A 21,667-nucleotide genomic window follows, 5' to 3' on the forward strand; every position below is an offset into this window, starting at 1 on the left:
AGCCCTCAGCCAGAACAGATCCCAGAACCAGATTTGACTCCCCACTCATACACATGAAGCCTGCTGGGTGCCCTTGGGCCAGTCACAGTTCTCTCAGAGCTCTCTCAGCCTCACCTACTTCAACAGGTGTCTGATGTGGGGAGAGGAAGGGAAGGAGATTGTAAGCAGGTTTGATTCTCCTTAAAAGGTAGAGTATGTCGGCATGTAAAAACCAACTCTTCTTCTTCTTCTTCTTGGCAAAGGTTCTGGCAGCTCCAAAGGTACAGGGCTGCACTGACAGATTTTGAAAATTTGATGATTAGACACACCTATACAGAGAATACCTGACCTGGATGGCCCAGGCTGATCTCGTCAGATCTCAGAAGCTAAGCAGGGTCAGCCCTGGTTAGTATTTGGATGGGAGACCACCAAGGAATACCAGGGTTGCTGTGCAGAGGAAGGTACTGGCAAACCACCTCTGTTAGTCTCTTGCCATGAAAACCACAAAAGGGGTCGCCATAAGTCGGCTGCGACTTGAAGGCACTTTACACACACATACAGAGAATAAATATAAGGGGGAGAAAACCTCTCAAGAATTAAGTTGGAAAAACTGTATCAATCCTTTTGTTGTTGTTAAAAGATTTATTCCTTTGTTTACTGCATTTTTTTCATTTACACTTTGCTTTCAAAGTCTTTAAAACCTCCCTAGTGCCTTTTTAATTGTCTTACTTGATGTGTGAATCCCAAATGTGATATTTCTTCCATAGTGTAAAACCTCTGGATAATCAACGGGCTTAACAGTTTATCTTGAGCACACATATGGCTGTTGATAACCACTGTAGTTCTGTTACTTAAAGCTCTTCCATGTATATATATTCCACAGTATATAAAAAAGCAAATTTAGCATGTTTGAGAAATACTGCATTAACACATCTTGAGAGTGATGTCTGCCGGGTGCATAATAGGCCAGAAAATCCTTCCATGCATTAAGCCAGAGCTCAGTCTACATTTCAGATTAATCAGGTATGTGTAAATGTTATTCACATCTGTGCCATTCTAAGCATAACTAATCAAAGTTGCTAATGGCAATTATCAGCTCCTACAACATACATGTGACCAATCTGATACACATAAATTGTTTGAATACGCTAAGTGGATCAGGGGTAAGGCTGCTGCCATAGAAGGTAAAATTCTACATGGAAAAATACCTTTATGGAAAGGGCACGGTGGTCTCTCAGCCATAAGAAGAATATGTTTAGGTAAATCATTTTCACTTCCGTTCTAACATTTTCAAAGAATAGCTTATACAAATTGAGGATGCGACTAGGGTTGCCAGGTCCCTCTTTGCCATCGGCAGGAGATTTTTGGGGCGGAGCCTGAGGAAGGCAGGGTTTGGGGAGGGGAGGGACTTCAATACCATAGAGTCCAATTGCCAAAGTGGCCATTTTCTCCAGGGGAACTGATCGTTGTCTGGAGATCAGCTGTAATAGCAGATCTCCAGCCACTACCTGGAGGTTGGCAATCCTAGATGTGACCTAGGAATATTAATTGCTTTTTAGCCCAGGCATCCAACAGTGTTGCTCTCCAAAATGTGCCTCTGAACACTGTTCTCTACATTGAGGAACAGACTTCATATATTATTAGGGTGGTATGGACCTAGGGTTGCCAACTTCCAGGTGGTCCGCAAGCCAAGAAGGCTCAGTGCTGTGAGGATAATTGTAGCAACCCAAAACAGCACTATGACAATTCAAAGCAAATTAAAGAGAATTTTATAAAGTGCAATAGTGAAAAAATATATACACAAAAATATGTGCAAAATAGAAGTACAACAAGATACAAAATTTACAAAATGCAATCCAATAAATATCTTATTCTTCAAGGGATATCACAAGTCCTCAAGCAACAAATAAGTCAAAATATATAACCCATAGGGGCATCCATTGATATCAAAGTCTATTGATTATTCCGAATATTGGAGCAGAGCCACAGGAAAAGGATGTCAGACGTGTCGTCTAGATCGGGACCACATTTCGCATATGGCTTCTTCAGCGACCTGTATCAGCAGCAAATATATATATATATGCCTTAATAGGTGATGTCTCATAAGGACCGCAAAGGTTTGTATATAGGTCTCACAAGGACAGAATATTTTTTCACTATTGCACTTTATAAAATTCACTTTAATTTGCTTTGAATTGTCATAGTGCTGTTTTGGGTTGCTACAACTTCCAGGTGGTGGCAGGAGATCTCCTGCTATTACAGCTGATCTCCACCCAATAGAGATCAGTTGACCTGGAGAAAATGGCCACTTTGGCACTTGGGCATTGAAGTCTCTCCCCTCTCCAAACCCCGCATTCCTCAGGCTCTACCCCACAAACCTCCCGCTGGTGGCAAAGAGGGACCTGTCAATCCTATATGGACCAATCAATATCAAAACCTTTATTGGCATAAAATAAATATATACATATTTAGGTAAAAAGAATGTTTTAAAACTAGAGTGGGACTCTTACTTAAAATCATAAACATGGATTAGAGTAATTTAAAATAAGTCCCAGGAAGCTGGCAACCCCTGCAGTAACCCGAGAATGACTATCGCTTAAGAGAAATCTGACTAGCTCCTTGTCAGTGCCGCCGGGGCACTGACCTATGATCTGGTCCCATACCACTGCAGTAATAGAGGAACTGGACATTCAGGAGCATTCACTGCCCACCCCCAGCACTTCTGGGCCTTTTGTCAGAAATTCAAAATGTGTAGATTTGGAAAAATTACCTTTAGGATAATGCGAAATTGAATACTGTATGTTTATAGCTAATTCATTTTGCAGCCTGCCCCCCTTTAATTGATACAGCTGAATCAAACATTGCTCATATTAAGTTTTTAGGTGAGTGGGATAAAAATCCAAATCATAACAGTCCTGGTATCACCGACTCTTAACTAGAAGAATATTAGACACAAGAATATTAGACACAAAATGGAGAGTATGCTATGCTTCTTTTCCTCTATACTTCATGGGCTATGTGTTTATTTGCTCTAAATTCCTTATTCCCTTATCACATGTGCCTTCGGCCCCAAACTAATTTTTTATTTGTATAAGGCAATGTAAATATGACTGATGGGTGTTTTTTTTTTAGATGAGGGAATGTAAGGTGGTTATGTTTTGCTCAGTCTCAAAAGGATTGTTCTGTGGCTTCTTCTTTTTTGCAAAAAAAAAATTAAATAGGGTCATTTAGTTGATCCTCTTTTTTCTTATTAGTTACTCTTCTTGATTCCCTAGTAAATCTTTGACAGTTATTTAGGGGAATGGGACACTTTGAAAGATAACTAGTGGCAATTACATAAAGAAGCCTTACTTAGCTGTTCTCTTTTAGCGTTTGGAAAGTGGCTGAATAAATGAATATGGAAACTCATATACTCAAACCCTGCTACACTGTGTTTGCTTTGTTACTGAAAACTGACAGTGATGCAGTACCCTTTAGCTTTGCAAATGAATATGAATCTCCCCTCCTTTAACCGATTTCCTAACATTTTTTTCTTAATTATTTCTGTTCAGCTTTATCTTTATTAAATTCAGCTGTTGCTCTTGTCAATTCTGGGGTAAGCGGAGCTGTCCAGTTTTGAAACAAGACAAGGTGCATGTGTGCTTTTATATGGCATAAGAGATGTGTGCGTTTGGAAGAAATTTAGATTTACAAAATGAGCACTAATAAAGGTTGTAGATAATCTTTTACTCACTCTTGATTATTAAAGGAGCTGTAGCTCAGTGGCTAGGTTGTTGGAACATATGAGACCCCAGATTTAATGTCCGGCATTGCCTGTTAATGGATCCTAGGCAGTAGAATTGGAAAAAGACATCTGCTTAAGCCCCTAGAGGGCTCCATCATAATTGACACTAGTAAACTAGATTGTTCATTGAACTGTCTCAGCGTATGGTGGCTTCTTGTATTATTTAAGCGTTTAAGAGTCAAATGCAATTTAATTAGTTTGAAATAAATGTGAGTAAACCAGGAGCGTGTGTGTGTGTGTGTGTGTACCATACATACAAGTGGGGACCTGCAAGAAACTTGAGGGGAGGGGGCATTCCCCTGCCTTTGCTTCCTTCCCTATCCTCCCTTCTCAGTCAATGTCCCCCCTCTCTCTGCCTCCACCCCTTATCTATCAGTCTTCCCTCACCACCTTCTCCCCTCACCCCTTCTATGTCAGTCTTCCCTCACTCTTTACCCCTCACCCCTTTCTCTGGCAATCTTCTCTCACCCCCCCCTTCTCCTATCACCACTTGTACGTCACTTTCGACCCAGTCTCCCCCCAGCCTTTCTCAGACAATATCCCCCTCTCTTTCTCCCCACCCCTTCTCAGTCTGTCCCTCTCTTTCTCTCCCTTCTCTTTCTTCCCCCGCTCAATCTCCCCCATGTTCCTTCTCTTTCTCTCCCCCCTCCCCCAGACAATCTTTCCCTTGTACTTTTCTCTCTTGGGAGTCACGGTGGGTGCGACTAGGATCCCGGGAGCTGCGGCAGTGGCTGCAGGGGCCCCGGGAGTGATGGTGGTGGCTTGGTTGTCGGGAACGGCAGTGGCTGCATTAGGTTAGCCACAGGGAGCCACTGCGATGGCTGCAGGGTCCCTGTGAGCTGCCATGCCTCTCACGGGGCCACCAGGACCCCCACTGACAGTAAGTACTCTGCACTTACATAGACAACGTTTTTGTTTGGGGGGATTTAAACCCCATATAGTTTTAAGATTTAATGCAAACCTGAGGGGTCCCCTAAGTTTGGAGAAAAATCTCCTTTCTTTCAGTGTGGGCCCAATCCGCAGAGTTAGATATCCGCAGATTGGACCAAACTTTATAATGAATCCTGGTTTAGTCCAATTGGTTTCAAATTAATTTATTTCAGTTTTATTTCACAACTAATTTTATTTCAATTTTATTTCACAACTATATGTATTCAAGTCCTTTTTTCAGAGCAACTGCCTCTTGAACCAGGTAGAAAGCCACCCAAGACTGCAGTGCACTTTTTAACATCAGGAAAAAAAACCTTTTCCCATTTCCTTATCATTGCCCATTGTCCTAACCAGTTGTCCCAACCTATATGATTAGTTCCCTAAGTATATATTTCAGTCTGAAGGACTTCATTTAAGTACCACGTTTCAATACACTAAATCTGGTAAAATTTTTGTAGAGGGCATCCTTTCCAGGCACTTAAATTTAAGGTCAGATTCTATGGAGGTCACTTGTCCTTTGGATTCCCACAGCCATATTCTGTACAAAATCTGCTATCATCAGAACCACAGGCAGGGGACCACTTATGTTGTCTCTCTCAGGCAGTTCAGATATTACTTTTCAGTACAACTTAAACAAGAGTATGGAGTTGATGAGAAAAAAAATTCAACAGCTGAACATCTTCATCATTCTGGAGAGGTCAGAAGTTTCACTGACATCTGCGGTCCTTGTAGACTTCAAGACTGCATGGAACAGCTATGTAGCATTCCTGCTAAGAGGATAGCTTATTTTATTTCAAAAGTTTACTTCTGCATAAACTACTAAAAGAGAGCTATCAAGAACTACCAACTTCACAACGTCATGTTTTTATTTCCTTTATTTCTGTCTCCCCACTGTTCCAGATTCATGAATACTGGACTGGCATCATTGATTATTTGGAAAATAAAGCATCTCAGTGCTAGAAAATCTATACCACTTATACATTCTTGGCAATGATACAAGTCTTTTTTTATCAATATAAGAAATAGATTGTTGGGCTTGTTGCCCTTGCCAATGTCCTTAGAAGTTTATGAAGCAACAAAACATAACTATTCAGTCCTTACTAATTCTGTATTATTCAGAATTGGTCCATGGATTGCTGTGTTTAGGCTACAGTACTGAACTTACGGTAGTTATTTATTATCTTTTCCTAAGAAATAATAATTGCTCAAGGTGTGGCACTTGAGGGTATGAGTTTATTTTCATTTATTAACTTCAAGGCTTTTTCTGTTGTCATTGAGCAGTTTCAGAGCACTGAGGAGAGACAGTTGACAAATGCCGTTCTCACTGAACAAGTCCAGTTTCCAGAACACAATAGTTCTTTCTAGAACAGGGGTGGGGAACGTCAGGCCCGGGGGCCATATAAGGCCCGCAGAATCATTTGGTCTGGCCCTTCATGGGTCCTGGCAGGTCTCTAGCTCAGAAGGATGCTGGCCTGCCTGAATCTCTTGGGCCCAGCTGGGGACAGCAGAGCTCAAAAGCGAGTCTCTCTTCGTGGCAGACACTCGGAGCCGTCTCCAGTCATGCCTCTTGGCTAAATGTTTGACCAAATATAGCAGGCTAGTTTTTAAGTTGATAATTTCGTATGGCCCGCGAATGATGTTATAAATATCCAAATGGCCCTTGGCGGAAAAAAGGTTCCCCACCCCTGTTCTAGAAGGACAGTTATAGAGGGTACAGCAACTGTGAATCAACCTTACCTTTCATTATTTTTCATTTATCAGACTTGCTTCTTTGGTTCTGCTTTGCAGTGTGCATGAGTGATGCGTGCTTCTGCTTTCCATACGTTTACAGTAAACCAGTGTGTGGGAGGTTTATTTATTTATTTCATTTTTATACTATTTCTCTTCAGCTGAGAGCTCAAAGCTGTTTATATTAAATTAACAATTACATCAATTAAAACAGGTACATCAATTAAAATAGGTACAAAAATAATATAATGAATAACCAAGAATATCCTACATAATCTTATAAAATAATAAAAATGAGTAAAACCAATCTAATCCCACCGCAACATCCGGCATTCACATCAAATATTACAGTACAGATTTGCGAGCTGTGTCCAACAAATCACTGTAGCACCTATCAGAGGTTGGTTATTTGTTTATTTCCTGTATTAACAGCCCATTCCTGAGCCTTTGGCTGCTGGGGATGGTGTGGCCGAGGTGCCGCTGCACTGCCTCCAAATCTATTCCCCAGCCGCCGAAAGGCTTTTGAAGGTTTTTTTTTTAAAAAATGGGACATTTTTCCCCATTGAAAACAGCGAGGCTGTGCCAGCAAAAAGCTGGCGCAGCAACACTGTTCTCTCCATCGCCATACCGATAGGGGTCAGGAAGCTTCCTACTGGAAGCTCCGCCCTCTCGGCATGCCCAGTGCAGGGCTTTGTGCCAGTGGGACGCCGGTGGAAGGCCCAGCCGGTGTTCCTGGGTGGCGCTGCTGCGTCCATGCCACCCTGGAAGGCATAAGTGGCACAGGCGCCAGAGCAGGGGGCATGAATGCCGGCGCAGCCCTTTCCTGCCCTCTTAAGGACTCTTGGGCTTTTGGGTCAGGAATGGGCTGTTAGATGCCAAACGCTTTTGGTTCCTAGTCAAGGAAATCTTTCTCCTGGTAACAGCGACATCACCAGAAGGAACACAGCAGCTGAGTCTGGCAGTTTTTTGCCCCCAGAAATGGCTGGAGTTTGCAGAGTGCATGAGGAGGCGAGGCACATGCACACAGCACCCTGCAGGGTTGGATAGTGCTCAGTTATTGTGGATTCGACCCTAAATGACTCTGTACCCCTTTGTTTGAGGAACCAAACCAGGCATTATGTAATACAGCCCTTTGAGTTTGTGTTAAACTGAAAGGTAGGGAATCACTAGAACTCTGGTGAAACAAAGCTGGGAAAATATCAGTGCGCTAATCATTTGCCACTAAAAAGCCTCTCTGCCACACATTGATCTTCTTTTCCCTCTGTCAAGTCACAGTTGACTTATGGCAATCCTATAGGGTTTTCAAGGCAAGAGACATTCATAGGTGGTTTGCCATTGCCTGCCTCTGCGTCATGACCCTGGTATTCCTTGGAGGTCTCCCATCCAAATACTTGCTAGGATCAACCCTGCTTAGCTTCTGAGATCTGACGAGATCAAGCTAGCCTGGGCTATCAAGGTCAGGGCTCAACTTAATCTAACCCTGCCAAAAAGTACTATATTTTGTGGGAAGAGAGAAGCACTCCTTTCTATATTTTTGCAGAAGGGTTAGAATGAATTATATAAACAATTTGTTTGGAATTCACATTTTTTAGATTAGATTAGATCTGAAAACCTATGATTCACAGGATGGAAGAATAGTTATAATACTCTTCAGTGTTTGGTACATGTTACTTGGAAAGTTTTATATGTAATTTGGGGTGTTTTTTTTACTATGTAGTTTTTTTATAGGTTGCTTAATAAAAATAGCACTCCATGAAATAAATTCTATACACACTAGAGAATATGCTTTAAAATACAGTTACTATAAACCAATTAGAAAGTAATCTCATACAAGATGCCTTGCTGATTTCCTTGTAAATTAGTTAATTCCCTGCCTTTGACAAGTCAGCTATACAAGCTTATCTTCCTCACCTTAGAAAGAAATCAAAGGAAAAACAATCAACTACAGCAGTCTGTCATTTTGTGTTTCCCGTGGAGATAATTTAACTATAACACAGTGACATTGAACATTGATAGGAAAATGACAGGCTGTGATTAAAGTTTTGTCCTACATGAAATGAACGTCTGGCAGATGGGAAAGAATAAAAAATAAAAAACCCTAATTCCCCTCCCTGACTGTTGCTCAAATGCTTTTTTATGACTATTATTGCCCAGTATTATGTGGTATGTTGTTTTTAATAACCATAATCAAATATCCATTATTGGTTTTCAGCAATAGGAAAAATGCTCTTCCCCTTCTATTTTCTGAAATGGCCTTACAGTGCATAAAGAGTGGTTGCCTAATCTGTACTCTCACATGAATCCCAAGGAGTCTGATCTGCCCTCAAGATATGGATGTCAGTTTTTTTTTTTCATTCTTTTGAGGGCAAGAGAAAGAGAAATAATTTTGTCTGGCTATTTTTAGATTTCAGTTTAGCTTTCAGCTCTCATGTACTGTATTCTCCTAGTGCAGAAGTAGCTATTTATTATAGCCAGGAAACTAAACATAGTAATTGTGGTTGATATGTTTAATATTTAGTAGGGGAAGAAGACATAGTCATACATCCAGGGTTCACTGGATGCTGTATGGTTTGCAAGCAAAATAAAAATACAGCTTTTAGGATGCAATGTTGTATTCCATTGAGCATTGTTGGAACGCACAGGCAGATTCTGCTTCTTAGATGAATGGAAAAACTCCTGATTTAAATGAGATACAGAAATGGAGCACACTAATGCTATCTGTATGGCCCACATTGCAGGCTTGTGGTTTCTGCATTTGTGGCCATCATTCGCTTCAGTAGAAATGGCAGCCCAGTGTTTGTTTCATTCTGTTGTTCCCTCTACTGAAGTGAATGTGGACATTCCTATGAGCATTAGGGGTCATCAGACCACAAGGAATTGGTGGATTAGAGTGCCTACATGTGATCCAACTTATGTAATGCACAGTCCAGTCCCACTTGGACAAGATTAGAGGAGAAAGCTTGATGTGTACATTTAGGGATCCTATCAAGGCCAAATTACAGTTCTTCAGGACAGCCATATTTAGATCTCCTGGATTTGCTTTAAGATATTTTTAAAGTCTAAAAACCACTGGAGGGGAGGATAGGAGCAGAGCTTCAGCAATTGGGGAAAGTTTCATAATATGTCTCTCAATGTTATTGCTTTGATTCAAATAACTCCACATCCCACCTCACCCCTGTTGTTATTAGTTAAGGTGTGGGAGGAAGTCAGGCAAAAATATGGTACTCCCCCCGCCCCGCATTGTGGATAATAGTAACTTGGGAAGGGAATTCCAATTAGCAAAACAGTATGCAGGTGTGAGGGAGGTGGGCCACAAGAATCATGCGTGAGTAGGGTTGCCAGGTACCTCTTCATGTGGGAGGTTTTTGGGGCGGAGCCTGAGGAGGGTGGGGTTCAGGGAGGGGAGGGACTTCAATGCCATAGAATCCAATTGCCAAAGCGGCCATTTTCTCCACTTTCTTTAATGGCATTAAAATCCCTGCCCTCCTGAAACCCCTCCCTCCTCAGGCTTCACCCCAAAAACCTCCTGCTGGTGGCGAAGAGGGACTTGGCAACCCTATGGATATTCCTTGTAACAAGTAGTTTGGCTCACAGGCTGTGGAAATAAATCCCACGCATTTCAGTTGAGTTTATTTTGAGAAATGCCTTTCTTCTTGCATTGCCCATCAATTAAAGCTAGGAGGGATAGTTGTATATAAATGCTCCTCTTCCTTATGTTCCTGATTGCAGCCCATCTGCTCCTGCTTTTCCTCATTAGTGACTCTATTGTAGAAATGACTCTTCTATGATAAAAAGTAGCATAGGATCCTTGTGCCAACAAGCACTTCACTGATTTCTCAGTACTAGTGATTTCAGAAGTTAAGATTAGGGAACTTTGGGAAATAGTTATATATAACAAAAACCAAGTTCATATTTAAAATAAAAACATGTCTGATTTGGAAGATCTCTAGGGGGTTAAATCAGGATGTCAATTGTTTAGTATTAGCACACAAAGGCTGCGATCCTGAAGGGGGGTGCGAAGCTCCTTAGGAGCCGGCATGACCCCACGCCGGCGTCCATGCCTCTTTACCATGCACAAAGTGGCATGGATGCCGACCCGGGGGCAAACATGCCGTTGTCAAGAAGCCACGGAGCTGTGCCAGCCGCCGCCGCTGGCGCTGCCATGCCGGCCTAGAAATATCAGAAGGGAAAGCCTGCACCAGTGTGGGGAGGGGCACTCCCAGGGGCGGAGCTGATGTTAGCATTCAGACCCCTTTTGCCCCAGGAACACCCCTTTGCGTTGCAGCAAAATAGGTGGCGTAGCCTTGCTAAATCCTATGGAGGATTTTTGGCTTAAAAAAAATTCCATACATGGCTGGGAAGCTTTTGTGGAGACAGCTAGCTGTACCGCTCCCAGCTGCCGTCTAACTGCTCTCCCCTTCAGGAATGGGCTTCCCAGGATGAATTGTAAAAGAAACCAGAACTTCTTTACTCAAATAAATATTATTCGTTTAAGATCCAATTACTCCCTTTTCAATCTTATCTCTGGCCATTGCTAGACATAGACTAAAGCTGACTATAGTTACCCATAAAGCTATAACTCATACCCAATGAACTGCATTCTGTTTACAGTTTCACAACACTTTATCAACTGCTGTATTCCAATAATTTAGAGGCATACCTTTGAAAATCAATATTTAATTGTGCAGCAGTTATGAAGAACATTTATAACAATACAAGTGTTCAGATCCTTGGCCTCCCAAAGTTAATCTCATTATATTAAAGAATATGCTGGGTTAATTAATTTTTTCCCACTTACTGTATGCTTTTATACAACCATTTTTTGTATGTCACCCTTCATATACATTGATATCACAAAACTCATTACAAGACGATAAAGGAATCCAATTAAAAGTTCTGACAAATAAACCATTTTAAAGATGAATGTGTGCTGTATAATTTAGATCGAATCGCCAAAGCCAATTATGAAGTACAATTAAAGTGTTTTATGTACCACTTTTCATTCAAATATATTTTAATTTTTTTGGTAAAATATTTAAACTGTAAAGACTATTGGTGGAGAAATACATGCTTTAGGAAGTGCTTTCGATGAATTAAAAATCATTCAGTGGGGGAAAAAATTAAACCAGCAAGTAGAAATAGACAGGTCCAATCCCATGCCTTGAGGCAGGATTTTTATACCTCATCCGTATTAACTGATGCTGACAGCATCTCCGCCACCACACTCACATCCAGTACAGTGGGTTAACATTCATTAAAAAGCAATGAACATGTGTAAGAGAGAGTGGCCTGCCTTGGGTGCTAAGTTCCTCAATAGAAAAGTGGGCATACAACTATTTTAATTTTTTTCTTAAAAAAAAAACTTATCATTGTAGGAGAAAGTTGGGGAGGGAGACAAACCTTCGTTTCAGTAGTCAGTCAGTCAAAACACCTCTACCATTCTTCAACCAAACTTGAGGAACTTTTGCTTCCTACCTCCAGACAGTTACTCATCAGATCTTGAAAGTAAACCCAACCACTTTCTAAAGAAACTTCTCAGCCCCTGAGTCCTTTTCCAGCCCCAGAATCCAGCCCATCACACCCTGCACAATATACGGCATCATGTGTTTTACAACCTGGTGTTTCAGAGGAAGATGGGACTGAGAAGGAACATTTTTAATTGTCATCGGTGACCCATTCCAAGGTTTCAAGTTACTAAAATTCAGTGTAGGATGAGTGATTTTGAGCAAACAATTAGCTCTGATGGTCACTTCTCTATTTGTAATATGGGTGTAATAGTGCTATAATGTACAGGGGTTTGTGTAGACTTGGAAAGAGTTGGGTAGTTCAGAACACAGGCTGCAATCCTGAGGAGGGAATTTCCTTTGGAGCCAACATGACCCTTTATCTTGGGATAAAGTGGCACCTATGCTGGCATGGGGACAAACAGGCCAGCGTCTGGGAGCCTTGAAGCTCCACCGGCCCCTGTTGCCAGCGCAGCCACTCCGGGAACTAAATCCTGGAAGAGAACGGCTGTACCGGCATGGCGGAGGTATTCCCGGGGGTGGAGTTGCCTTGAGGCAACTTCCACAGCCCTTTCAGCCAAGGAATGCCCCCTTGCTGTTTTCAATGGGGCACCCCCCCTTTCTTTATTTTTAAAAACAATTTTTTCCTCCGCAGTGGCAGGAAGCCTTTGTGGATTCAAGTTTATGTGACTAATCATTTAAAGCTTGAATTCAGTAGACACCTTGAATTCCAGTGGCACCAGATCACCATTAAATGGAAATGGGAACAGTCTTTGCCAGAAACCATATTAGCGAGACTGCATTCCAGTTAGTCAATTATCCTACTTTAAAACGGCAAACAAGATTACATGGTTTGCATCATACCATTATTTGCATAGAATGTTAACAGTTTAAAGTGTTTTACATTTCTTATTTCAGCTTTCCATATTTGAGACCATGTTATATTCCGAGGAAATTAAATTATATCAGATGTAGCAAATTTTACCTAAACAGTCAAGCTTCCATAATTCTTTTTGAAGTCAGTATTGTTGTGTTGAACCCTTCTGCCTGCTGGTACCATGAAGTCTGAAATCAACGAGACTTAACAAAAACATAGTTGTGCACAAAACTCTAGCTTTATACTTAATCCAGAAAGCTCATACCCTGTCAGAAATGTTGTTAGCCTTTAAGGTGCTACTGGACTCTTGCTCTTTTCCAGCAAGTTCAGTGTACATGGATTACCCACCACCACTGAAATGAATGTGGAAGCCACTACATTGGTAGGGCTCCATATACATACTGAAGTCTCATGGAACATTGGATAACAAACGCTGTGCTGACCTCAAGAAATTGTGATGCACCCTTTTAAGCTACAGTTGGCTGCTATGAATGAATAAAGCACAGAATTGTCAAAATAATTTTGGAGTTTCAAGGATAAGTTCACTCTTCTTCTCCTTCTCCTTCTCCTTCTCTCAGCAAATGCTCTTTCAGTGACCTTGCAAGTAGCACATAGCAGCATCCTATTGCAGGTTCACCCTTGATATTCTTTCACATTTACTACAAGTCAGACTGAAGTAATCAGTTGCTTCTTTGAAGATGACCATAATCTGCAGTATTTTTTATGTGAACTGCCAGTTTTATCATTTTTTAAAAAAATACAGAGGATTTCTGAACAGCATTCTTATTTTATTTTGGTTTTTCCCCCCAGTTGTGTGAGCCAGCTTCTTGAAAGAGTTTGGGAAGTTGACTTAGAGGCCTGCCAGCTGTTGATTCAGGAGTTTCAGCTGAAAGAAGGTGGCTGCTGTGTTTTCGCGGGTGAAGGGAGCCAAACCGATGAAGTGGAAGATACTGCCGATGCATTGTTGAGCACCAAGCAGAGACAATCAAAACGCTTTCCCATTAAAGACTCCAAGCAGAGTGCTGTCCAGCATCCTGTTACCCAAAGCAACCACCAAAGTGCACATTGGGAATCGAAAGAGGTATCAAGGATGGTTTTTTTTTGGGGGGGGGGTGGAGGTTCAGTTTATTTCCCACTGATATCATTGTTTTCAAAGGTAAGATTCTGCTTGGGCATATAATAAGAGTGATATTTACACCTCAGATGACAATGCCAAAAGGGGTTACTTCAAATGTTATCAAATTACATCCCAACACGAAATAATGGGTAACTGGGACATAAAGCACCGGACAGCCCTATCCACTTGTAAGCTGCAGCATGTATACATACTGAGTTACCCACGGGTAGGAATCAACTTCTCTGCAGGAACTTGTGAACATGTGAAGCAGCCCTTATGGTAGCAAGTCACTATGCAAAGTTTTGCCCCCCCCCAGATTAATTAAGCAGTGAAAGACTTAGAGACAAGAAAAAGAACAATAAATATAAAAGAACCAGGATCACGTTTGGAGAGGCAGCGGGGCCATTTCATAGCGATCTAGATTGCATAGGTTGATCTGTAGGAGGTAACGTGTATGTGATTGTGCATTTGGAAAGTGAGTTTGAGTTAGCCTGGGATTTTCTGCAGCTTTATCATACTGTGACAAATAGCCAACACTCAAGGAGGGGTGCTGTCTGAAAGGTGTTGAACACTAACCAAATATTATAAAGGCTGAGTGGGTAGACTGTTTAATTACTTTGCAAAGCTACAAGGATGAAAGCACTACATTGTTTAACTGAAACTATCCTCCATTATCCTTACTATCTTTGAATCTTGTTCACAAAAATTAACTGGGTATTTAACAATACAGAGGGTTAATACCTGATGAATTGTGGATTATAGAATGATGCTTAATTGTGCACTAACAACTGGCTGAGATTTACCAGAAAGCATGTCACTATAATACCGGGACTTGCTAGTAAATTTTGTTCAGAGTTAAATTGTAAATGCTAATTTCAACCTTTCAGCAAACAAAGATTGTCCATTGTGGATGGTCAGCTTTAGATTCTTCCTGCCATTCTTCTTCAGCCTGCAAAGGTGGTGCTAGTAATAATACTGCTAGGAATCGTGAGCCTAAAAATGGAACAACATTTCCAGAGAAATTAGTTAAGGGCTCTTTGGCTTCATTAAAATGTCACTCCTACCAAGGTCACACCTCTGTGGGGAATTAAGATATCTTATATGATCCTACATAAGAAGCTTCAGCATTTCCTCCCTTTGGCTGCTTGCCTGTATATTTGTGTGAATATCTGAAACCCTACATCTAGTAAATTAGCTGACAATTACAATTGCCACAATCTGTTTATGTCTTCTTGCTTTCAGCTGCATGTCCAGGGGCTTAATTTGAACCATGGCTGGTGGCTTGAACTCAGATTTTCTGCCAGGGATTTTTTTAATTTAAGATAACACCTTGGTAAACCACACCAGCTCAGTTTAAGGCTGAAAGATTAGCCCTGAATTATCCAGCAAGTTCTTGATTCTCCTCTGTGAGTCAGTAAGAGTTAGGCCCTGGAAAGGAGGGGCCTACAAAGAGGCAGATAACACAAGTAAACTGTTCTGTAATGGGAAAGCAATCTTGAAAAGCGAGGCTAAATGATCTACTGTAATAATAAAAATTGCCCATAACTAAAACAAAAAGAGAAAAGGGGTTTAAAGCCTCACAGGAGTCCTCTAGGGAAATCTGTGTGGAAGGGTGCCATCTTGGAGGCACCAGTTCTCCTGCAGAAAATGGAAGGTTTGGCAGGTGGGCTCTATGGCATGACGTCCCTGCTGAGCTCTCTCCCTCCTCAAACTCTATCCTCTCCAGGCACTGCCCCCAAATCTCCAGGAACTTCCTAACCCAGAGTTGGTATGCCTACTCCCTTCATCCCATAGAACCACATCCCCTCAGCTCGGTGTAGTGGTTAAGAGCGGTGGTTTGGAGCGGTGGACTCTAATCTGGAGAACGAGGTTTGATTCCCCACTTTTCCACATGAGCAGTGGACACTAATCTGGTGAACTGGGTTGGTTTCCCCACTCCTACACATGAAGCCAGCTGGGTGACCTTGGGCTAGTCACAGTTCAAGCTCTCTCAGCCTTACCTACCTCACAAGGTGTCTGTGGTGGGGAGAGGAAGAAAAGGAGATTGTAAGATGGTTTGATTCTCCTTAAAAGGTAGGGGGAAATTGGCATATAACACCAACTCTTCTTCTTCTCCTTCTCGTTCTTCTCATTCTCAGCAAATGCTCTTTCAGTGACAATGTAATTTTTTAGATTCTTGCTTTATATTGGTTCATATGCCCCTCCATTTTGCTTTGTTGTTGTAGAGAAGGCCCATCAGTTAAATTCTCTTTGGAGAGGAATGACCCATTGCTTAAAAGTGTTAGAATACTAATTTCTTATCTGTAACTTTCTCTGTTACCCCAGCAGAGAGCTCAATAGGATTCTGTGCCCAGTTTTTGCCGGTACAATGGGGAGCTTTAAGTGGGCAAAAAACTTGCTTGATTTATAATTACTACACAGCTTGATATCTGGGTTCTGCTGTGGACCATTTAAACAATCATTATGGCCCTATAACATAGCTATTAATTAATTTTTTAATTATTTTTTTATTTTATAAAAGGAGGGATACAAAAGGAAAAGGGGAAAAGTAAGGATTTCCACAATGCAATTAAAGAAATGAAGATACAAAAACATATCAAACAGATTGTATTGCCATGCTTTTCAGCGCCACTATACAATCAAAGGATTACCCAAGTTGTAAAGAAAAAATGGTTGAACATTGCTAGTCATATAATCAAATAGTTACCCAAATTATATAAAAAATATTTGAACATTGGTATTCATATAGTATGATTAAAAAATGATCACCTAATCTTATCTATAAGAGCCCCCGTGGTGCAGAGAGGTAAGCTGCAGTACTGCAGTCAAAAGCTCTGCTCACGACCTGAGTTTGATCCTAGCGGAAGTTGGTTTCAGGTAGCCGGCTAGAGGTTGACTCAGCCTTCCATCCTTCCGAGGTCGGTAAAATGAGTACCCAGCTTGCTGGGGGTAAAGGGAAGATGACTGGGGAAGGCACTGGCAAACCACCCCATAAACATAGTCTGCCTAGTAAACGTCGGGATGTGACATCACCCCATGGGTCAGGAATGACCCGGTGCTTGCACAGGGGACCTTTACCTTTACCTTTTTTTAATCTTATCTATCAAGCATATTTAATGTCTCTACATATTTAATATCTCTAATTGATGAACAAAGAATTTATGGACTTGAATCCAAACTAGCATTTCCATAGGCACAAGGATTTCCGTGTCACTTCTCCCTGTCTACGGTAGCCCAAAATGCCCCCTGAAATCCTATTGTTGAGAACAAGATTTCAGGGGGCATTTCTGGCTGACATGGGAGGAGGGAGGCAGAAAAACCCCATTCTGCAGGCAGAAATGCTTGCATCCATGGAAATGCTATTCTAGATCCAAGCCATAACATAATAGATGGGATTATAATACAGTAAGACTAACTGGAATGTATTTATAGCCTAACACTAAGATTCACCTTACAGCAAATAATCAGTAGTAAGGTTACTAGATAATGTTCTGTGCAGTGTAACCAACTGTGCAAATCAGTTAAGATGCAGAGAAGTTCTGGATTGGCTTGAGGGCAAGTGTTTGGGACAAATTTGTGATTACCCCCACCCCATCATTATAGTAACTGAAGATCATGCACTAATAACATTTGTCTTGAAGTCAGGTTAGTTCCCATGGCTCCATTCTGCTAATAGGATCACTTTCCCCCACTGAGTGGAATAGATCTGCAGGATCCAACCATGGTAGAAATTATATCTTGACCCAACTATTCGGTGATGCAGTAGTTCACTTGCAATGCAACTCTAAGCAGAGATACATCTTTCCAAGTCCACTGAAGTTACTGGGGAGCAAGCACTGTAAGTTAATACTCTACGTTCTGCTCTCTATCTACTCTTTGATTATGGATCTAGTGTGATAGATGAATTGAATTTATGTGCTACCCCAAGTTTATATTCTGTCTTATTAGAAACCTTTAGTTTTACTGGTATGGATGCTGGACATTAGCTCAGCTTTGACATTCTGTGTGAATGTGTATATTTTATAACATCAGCCCTTTGTCACCATATTTATTTACACAATCCATAATCCTTTTAGTACTGCTTGTACTGAATGCTCAGCATCTCCCACATTACCATCTGTGATGCTAAGGCATCTCAGGGACATCATTGGGAACTGAGGACCCTGATGAGAGCAGACCGGCGGAGGACAGGGCTACGGGAACATCCTGTCGTCAGGGTGTGACCTGGAACCTCAACAGCAGGGCGTGGATGGCTCATGCACGCTGCAGTAGTATGCAGGAAAGCATCGTGCTAGGACTATGGTGGGGTTGAGGCTGACAGGTTGCTGGAATAAGGAGGGCATGCCCGGTTATTGGGCCGGGACCTTAAGAAGGTGGTATGATAGAGTTGGGTGGCCAAGGGCTGAACAGAAGAAGAGTGAATACAAAACAAAAACCTATGCTGAATACAATAAAGTATCAAAAATAACAGCACATGTAGCTAAACAGACATAATTAAAGAGTATATGTATTTTTGACATAAATGCCTACCAAACATATATTGCAAGGGCTAGCATACACAATACTATCCAATAATATGTCAATACATCAATGATCAGAAGTCTATATGCGTAACAGCAACATCTGAGAATCCAATAAATCAAAGTATTCATTCAAAATCCAATATTGTTTAAGATGAGAACTATTCATGAACAGGAAGTTTATAAGCAGGAGACGGGATATCCGGATTGATATCCAGCCATTTCATCCAAGCAGATTTCCTCAGTCCTATGTTAACTATGGCCACTACTAGCACTCAGTAAGCACAAATGTGCTTCTGCATTGCAGAAGAAGAAGAGTGAGGCATTCGTCAGAATCAGGGAGTGCTGCTAACTGCTCTGGGCCAGGAGTGCTGTTAACTCTCAGGAGGAGGCTCGCTTGATATAATGTGACTTGGAGAAAAATAAATGAGGCTAAAAGACAAAAGCAAAGTTTGGACATATGATTTATCACTGTGGCTTTATCACCTCGAGCTGCCTGCCAGCAGTTTTTCTTGTTTGCCATCCTTAGAGACTGTTCCGTTAACATTCATCACATTAAAGCACACGCTTACATTTCTGCTACTCTAAAGCATGTTTTGGTAAAACAGTTCTGACCACTTAAGGAAAAGAACAGAGCCATAGACTACAGGAGATGGGGAGAAACTGGCCGCTTGGGCAGAATGCATTTCAAGGTGGCAATGAATTTCTACCCCTTAGAAAATTGGGGGTGGTGGTGGTTTGAATAGGCTTAGCCTTTCTAAAGTTTTTAACATGACTTTCCTGGGAAGAAATTAGGATGATATCTTGCAGTACTCCATGATTACGAGCCAGCTGTAGTGCTTCTGTCAGCAGACTACACACATTCTTGTAGATTAAAATAGCCTTTAGTCTTGGGATTTGGAATGCAGGGTGTAAAGGACAAAGCATTTAAAAATCTACGCTCTCTTATTTTTTAGTTTAATTAAATTTCATATTTCTAGAACTCCAAATGATTGTTTTGAGGGTCTCCATTTATCGCTTTTTTAAATGTCAGCACTGAGCATCAGTGAAGGTCATCGTCTAAATATGATTTCAGTATTCATAACCCCGTATCGTAAAGGGATTTGGTAACAAGGCACTAGCTTGTATACACTGGTCTGCAAGCTGCTAGAAAGCCCCCCTGGTCCCAGAGTGACATCACAGACATACCGAGAATGCCGTCAACATTTGTTCTCACTACCAGGAAAGGCTGCTGTTATCTCAGATGTCAGAGACCTGCCATTGCAATTGTATCTTTTCAATGTTATCCTTGAGAGTTTATGATGTTGTTTTTGTTGTTCACCTCTACCATGTGTGTTAAAAATAAGCAAAGAAGATGCAGCATATTTAGACTTAACTGTAAAAACTGAACGTGGTCTTTCATACAGCCATTTGTGTTTCTTAAAAATAGGATGGGTGTTCTGGGCTAATGGAAACTCCAAAGAGTTTAAATTCTATAACCCAGCCTCTCCTTTGCAAAAGTAGAATGCCCTAATTCCATGGGCAGCATTACTCCTTTTAACATGCAATTAAGTGGTATCAGTGTGAGATCAATGGGATTTACTCCTGAGCAAGATTGTGCCTTTTGACATATTTGCACAACATTTCTCTACTCTCAGTTCAGTATTTTAGCATTCAGCCTAAGTGGATGAAACACCCAAATGTGCAGGGATGTTTTCTCCCAAGGCATCTCTGAGCCAGCAATGGGAAGCCAAACTAAAAGGCTGTACAGCCTGCATTAGTCCCAAAATCTTTTGGCATGGCTACTGCTATCTCACATTGCCCCAATTCAGGAAGGATTGCAAAGCAGCCTAATAGGAATTGCAGGTTTGTGTACTGTCTCTGTTAGAAATGGTTGGTCCTCTGTTCTGGATGGGGTTGTGATTCCCCCCAAAGGAGCAAGTTCATAGCTTGAGGGTGCTCATGGACCCAGGTAGGTAGCAGTGGTAGCTAGGGGTACTATTCATTGACTTTGGCTGGTGAGCCAGCTGCAGGCCTTCCTGGGCTTACAGAATGCTGCAGCCAGATTGTTGACTGGTATGGGCCACAGGGACCATATCACTCCAGTTTTGTTCCATCTACACTGGCTCCCAATTTTTTTCCGGGCCAAGTTCAAGGTGCTGGTATTGACCAAGCCCTATCCACCTTGGGGCCAGCACACCTTAAGGACTGCCTACTTCCATTTGAACCTACCTGTCTGTGGAGAGAATTTCCCTTTCCCTTCCCTTGGTCCTTTTACATTGGAATCTCTCTGCCTGCTACTCACCAAAGCAAAGCCAGAGAATGTGATAGAAACACAGACCATAGACTTAGGACCAATCCACACATATGCATATAACAGTAAAGCTTATAAATTTATTAAACTTACAAAGGTTATAAGGCAAAAGAGAAGAATAATACTTGACAGATTTAACAAACCCCACACAGAAACTATCAGACAAACAAACAATAAGTCAGAGCGCTCCAGATCACTCTAGGGAAAGACGAAGATGGCAACCATGAGTGGAAAGCCTGATCTCTTTCCTCAGAATGACAAAGAGCTGGTCAAGTTTGACTTCTTTTGTAGGCTAAACGGTGAGAAAAGGGTCTCAGCCTGACCCCTCCCTTTCACATTGTTCAGGAGATGGGCTTTTTTCACAAATCATGGCTAAATAATGTTTTGTTCCAAATTAGTTACTCAGTTTCAGAGTCTCCGATACTGTTTGTTCTGTCCGTCTGTGTAGATAAACAATTTCCTTCATTCGCAAGCAGAAAATCTTGCTGCCTGTCCAAATGGCCTTCCTATGCTTGAACATACTTCCAGACACTTAATGTACCTTGGTTAATCAACTCTTAAATGCAATCTCCGTCACCCTCTAAGGTCAGAGGCCCAGTTGAGAGCTGGGGTCAGTTGTCTTTAGAAAAGCCATAGGCAGGCTTTCTAAGCTATAGGTTATAAGGCGTATATATATATGTGTGTGTGTGTGTGTGTGTGTGTGTATATATATATATATATATATATATATATATATATATATATATATATATATATATATATATATATATATATATATATATATATATATATATATATGGTTCTTCTTAAACCAAATATTAAAAATTCTTACCACACTGTCCACTCCGGTCATCTTCAGAGGTCCTGCTTCAGATGCTAGATGGGTGGCAACCTGAGGAAGGGCCTTTTCAGTTGTAGCACCAAAATGCTAGAAT

General features: G+C 41.3%; 1 protein-coding gene across 1 annotated transcript in view; it reads left to right on the forward strand.

The window, feature by feature from the left end:
* The window catches only part of DISC1 (DISC1 scaffold protein), a 159,042-nt gene that overhangs the window by 115,173 nt on the left and 22,202 nt on the right, over window positions 1-21,667 (forward strand). Inside the window, exon 11 of the mRNA XM_056853327.1 lies at window positions 13,613-13,883. Coding sequence (XP_056709305.1) covers window positions 13,613-13,883 — 271 coding nt within the window. The remainder of the gene's footprint in view (window positions 1-13,612; window positions 13,884-21,667) is intronic.

The sequence above is a fragment of the Euleptes europaea genome, chromosome 7, assembly GCF_029931775.1.
Source record: "Euleptes europaea isolate rEulEur1 chromosome 7, rEulEur1.hap1, whole genome shotgun sequence".
In the NCBI taxonomy this organism is placed as follows: domain Eukaryota; kingdom Metazoa; phylum Chordata; class Lepidosauria; order Squamata; family Sphaerodactylidae; genus Euleptes; species Euleptes europaea.